The sequence below is a fragment of the Zea mays genome, chromosome 8 (genome assembly GCF_902167145.1).
Source record: "Zea mays cultivar B73 chromosome 8, Zm-B73-REFERENCE-NAM-5.0, whole genome shotgun sequence".
Lineage (NCBI taxonomy): Eukaryota > Viridiplantae > Streptophyta > Magnoliopsida > Poales > Poaceae > Zea > Zea mays.
Genome location: NC_050103.1, coordinates 106405887 through 106410496, shown reverse-complemented (window position 1 = coordinate 106410496; position 4610 = coordinate 106405887). Strand labels below are relative to the sequence as shown.

Genomic DNA, 4610 nt, shown 5'->3' with positions numbered 1-4610 from the left:
TGCATTGGCCTACTGCTGAATTCACCTTTAATTTTTGAATAGTAGAAATCATCTATATTGAGGATCTTCGGGCGATCAGCACTATATCGGAGCTTGCTAAGTGCAAAAAACATGAGGAATTTTTGTTATGCTATATAAGCCTTTTCAACTTCTACGCTCAACAGGTATCGAGTATACCTTGGTGCAACCAGACTAGCTGCGGTACATAAAGTGAAGACCTAGTTTTCTCAGAGTAAATCAAATCAAATGCAAGCGTTTGGCGTAAAAATTCACATGCCTAATAAAAAATATGCATGTTTAAAATTCTAGTGTTTAATTATCAATGTTAAACTCCATAGAATAACTTAGCTTTACATTATTTGCACTAGAATAAAGCCAAAGATCCATATACACAAAGCAACAAAACCCAAACACAAACATGTGGAGCAATATTCAGGTCGACTTTGTGAAGTACCTCAGGAATAATTTAAACCAACAAACACAAAACAAAAGGACTCGTTTCTTTTACTGTCTATATAATGCTTGTATATCACACTTAATTTAGCCTTCACGTCCTCATCAAGTGTCCTCATCAAACGTTTAATTTAGATGGCGTGGCATCTTTGTTTTCAGGAGTCATGACCTGCATATTATTAGTAAGTATAAAATCTTGCATAAAAAACGATACAACAACAACTTATAAATAAACTACATCATTAGCATTTTCCATATAACAATTATGTTTAATTGGTACTAAAGAACTAAAACAAATTAACATTTACATGTATATGATCTGTAATTTCTGAATGGTTCCACATGCATTCTTCACATTTGAATAATAATCAAATCACTAGAATTATTATGATAGAATTAATCAAGACATTGCTTATCAATTCACAAGATATTGAAGTAATCTATTTTTACTATAATAAATTAGTGTTTAATAAGAACCATATAAAATACAATTTCTCATTTTGGTGAACCCGATGTTATGACAATATAAAGTGTTTGAAATAATAATTTTCATAGCTATATGACAAATAAGGAATTATTAAATTATATGTTTAATATTATATAATTTATATACTACAATCATATAGCAAATTGAATATCAAGTTATGATACTAAATTTTTGGTAGGTGTTTTCTTAGAGCACCTTAAATGTTATATTTCAATGTATGTTACGACATGTAATATCAAAACAAAAGGTTCTTCTAAAATGAATTGTAGTGAACGCACAAATAGTTCAAAAACAACTTATCATTAAGTTTTTGAGATTTAATAATATTTATGAGTTATATGCGAGTTTTAAGGACACATTTGAGAATATTCTTATTAGAGGCACATTCTATAACATTGTTCTGATGTGCTTGCAGATGATATTTATCTTTACTATTCATAGTCTCAAATTAGGGAACACAATGTTTCTATACACACCATATTATTTTATTTGAGTGTTATAATTATTTGTGTGCAAATTGGTTATTTTATGATCTTTAAATATATTATACACATAAACTTGTAATTAAATGATTTTAATTATAATTTTGTTGAAATTATAACCTTTATGTTTCCATACATTCATATGATAGCCATAGGTAATATAATTATATATGATTAGAAGTTTAGAACAAACAAAAGGATTGAAGTCAAATAAAGGAACAAAGTCCAAATATTACAAGCACATATATTTTGTGCTAGCCACCTTCCTAAAGTATCCTTCTTTTGTTCACCATGAAGGCATTTGTTCCAAATATTTTCCATGCAAATCACCAATTACAAAAATCTTTACTATTTGAGATTATAGGCAACATTTAGGATTTGCACATAAACAGGTTAATTAAGATAGATAGAGATTTGTATAATCCCAATGCCAGGGTATTGAGACTCCAATTTTAGCAAGGCAAAGGTATTCGAAATTAACCATGGACAATGGTATGTGACTTTATTTTTAATTAAATAGTAAATCAAGCCATTTGGACATTCCAGTACTCCTATTTATTAATCCTATGAAGGTTGCATGCACTACCTTGCTACAACAAAATAGTGTCATGGATGATAATGCCGATTATTATTGCTAGTAGAATATTGTAGATAGTTTATTGTAAAAAACGGAAATAGCTAGTGCACAGAAATTACGGAAGAAAGATCCTCTATGCATATTGCATAGCACTAGCAGCGTAAAACCAAACCTGCTGACAAAGATGAGAGACTTGACTACAGCGTGGCTGGTCATCCCCGCCGGTCTTGCTGGGCTTCAGGAATTGTGCCCCTTTGTTCTGCTGCCCCAATACCAGACACTGCACCATGCTCGACGGCGCCCATGGCGGCGGCCGGCGAGTACGTGAAGCCATAGCCTCCACCTCCGTTCATGTCCACCCTCGCAGCTCCACTGCCTTCACCTTCGTAGGTCATGGCCAGCATCTGCTGCATGGAGAAGTTGTCTTCCTGCATGAACCCGCCAGCTCCACCGATCGCCGCCGCCGCCGTGGAGTGCCTGACATCCATGAAGGTTTGTGGGCAGTTGGCCACTGCGTTCCCTACAAATTCCGCCATCCCTGCTGCCGCTGCCGCACCATGGGATCCCACGGCCACAGAGGCCGCCGCGGCTTCAGCCTACACCGGAAAACGAAGCGCACGCGTACTTATTAGAACATGCATGCGCCAGGGTACAGGGAAGAGAGGTGTATGCGTGCGTCGTGCGTGTGTATCACCTGCCGGTACTTGGACAGCTCGTAGGTGGCGCAGGCGAGTTCTTGCCGGACCAGACTGAGGTGGCGCTGAAGGATGCAGATGACGCCGACGCAGCCGTAGACGGGATCGCGGATACGCATGTCCGCCTCGTAGGCGAGCGAATTCACGGCGTCCTGGCGCTGGAATGGCTGGAGGTCGTTGAGAATCTTGCTCACGTTGCTGGCGCCGAAGACGCGGTGCACGTGCACGAATTTCTGCGGGTTGTCCGACGGGAAATAGGGCGCAAACATGCAATCCGGCTGGCACTTGCGCCGAAGGAGCTTGCACGCTGCGCACGGCGAGCCGCCGCCGCCTCCGCCGTTACCAGAGATCGATCCACCACCACCCGTGGGCGGCGAGGCCACAGTGATCACGGGTGCCGTGGAGACGGCCGGCACCGCCGATGATGGTGCTGACGAGGCGGCCATCTGTCTCTCCGCCGGAGGAAGATCCATGACTGATTGGGTCTGTTCGGTTTACTCGGAACAATGAGAACGAGTCGTAGCCAGATTGCTTCTATAATTTACATAAGCTTTGATCAGCTGGAACGATTACTAGATAGAATCTCGGACAACCGAACAGGACTTTAGAGATCATCTTGGCGTGAGAAATAAGTATATCAAACAGTTGGATCCGTACCTTCCGCGAGATGAGAGAGTATATGCGAGGCCGGCGCCGCCCTCAACTTCCTCTTCCACTCCCACAGCTTCCTCCTCGTTTCAACTTTCAACGGGTTTTGCCTTTTTTTCTAGTCTCGCCTCCGTACCTGATTAATCGGGAGTCTGTTGTGGAGAGAGAATATATATATGTAGGGGTAGGGGGGGGGGGGGGGGGGGGGGGTTGGCATTGTATAGGTAGCTGCCCTAAAAAAGCGTCATTTTAAAAATTTAAATAGAAGTTGATCTGTTACAACGAATTAGTAGTTAACGCTGATGGTCTGAGTTGAAATGTTTTATGTGTTTTATCGGATCCCGGTAAAACGAGTCAATGTTCACATGAGCACGATAATTTTAGCTGATTTATTATCTGACTCTTTCTAAACCCCACAACTAATTTTAGCCGATAGCTATTAGTTTTAGAATTTTGAAATAAGACCTCAATTTCGATTGAATGGACTGATGCTAAATGGTGTCTTTAGTAATCGCTGATGGCTTTACATGGTTATAGGGCCACATAGAAGACATTGGGCATTCCTTTTAGTACCGATTTTATCCATCCGACTGATACTAAGGGGATTACGTGGCCATAGATTATTTACATTTTGGACCCTTTAGTGCCAATTATGGCTAGTATCGGTTGGGGGATACAACCGATACTAAAGAGCGTATATTATTATATTTATTTATATTACTTAGTATATTATTATATTTATTTATATTACTTAGAAAGTATATTGATTGGTTTTTAAATCCTTATATATGGTAGAAATATATATATACACACACTATTATGTTAATAGTAATATATGTATTATCTTGGCCTTTTATTTGAAAAATTTAAATAAAATAAATATACAAATAATTATTACTGTAAATATTATTATAATATATATTACATAAGTCTTGTTTGGTTTCGCTTATAATTCACTTATGGATGAAAATAAGTGAGAATCCCACTAAACGTCTTGATTATATTGCTTCTCATATAATCGACAGTTCACTAATTGAATTAATAAGCAAGAATCAAATAGGGATGGCAATTTTACCCGCGGGTTCGGATATCCGCCGGATATCCGACCCGTCGGGTACGGGTTCGGGCACGAAATTTGACCCGTGGGTCTTACCCGTACCCGACCCGATTTTATTACGGGTCGGGTACGGATTTGATTTCTTACCCGCGGGTATCCGACGGATATCCGAAAATAGTGATTTTAGATTTTCAACCTACCAGTACGTTAG

The 4610-nt window shown here is 39.1% G+C and overlaps 1 protein-coding gene across 1 annotated transcript; it reads right to left on the bottom strand.

Annotated features, from left to right (window-relative positions):
- Positions 1–376: 376 nt before the first annotated feature.
- On the bottom strand, positions 377–3215 carry LOC103635654 (LOB domain-containing protein 6). The gene is given in 4 exon segments (XM_020542878.1): positions 377–622; positions 2172–2271; positions 2273–2595; positions 2694–3215. Coding segments are annotated over 4 exon segments (948 nt in total). The 5' UTR covers positions 3168–3215; the 3' UTR covers positions 377–571.
- Positions 3216–4610: the final 1395 nt, after the last annotated feature.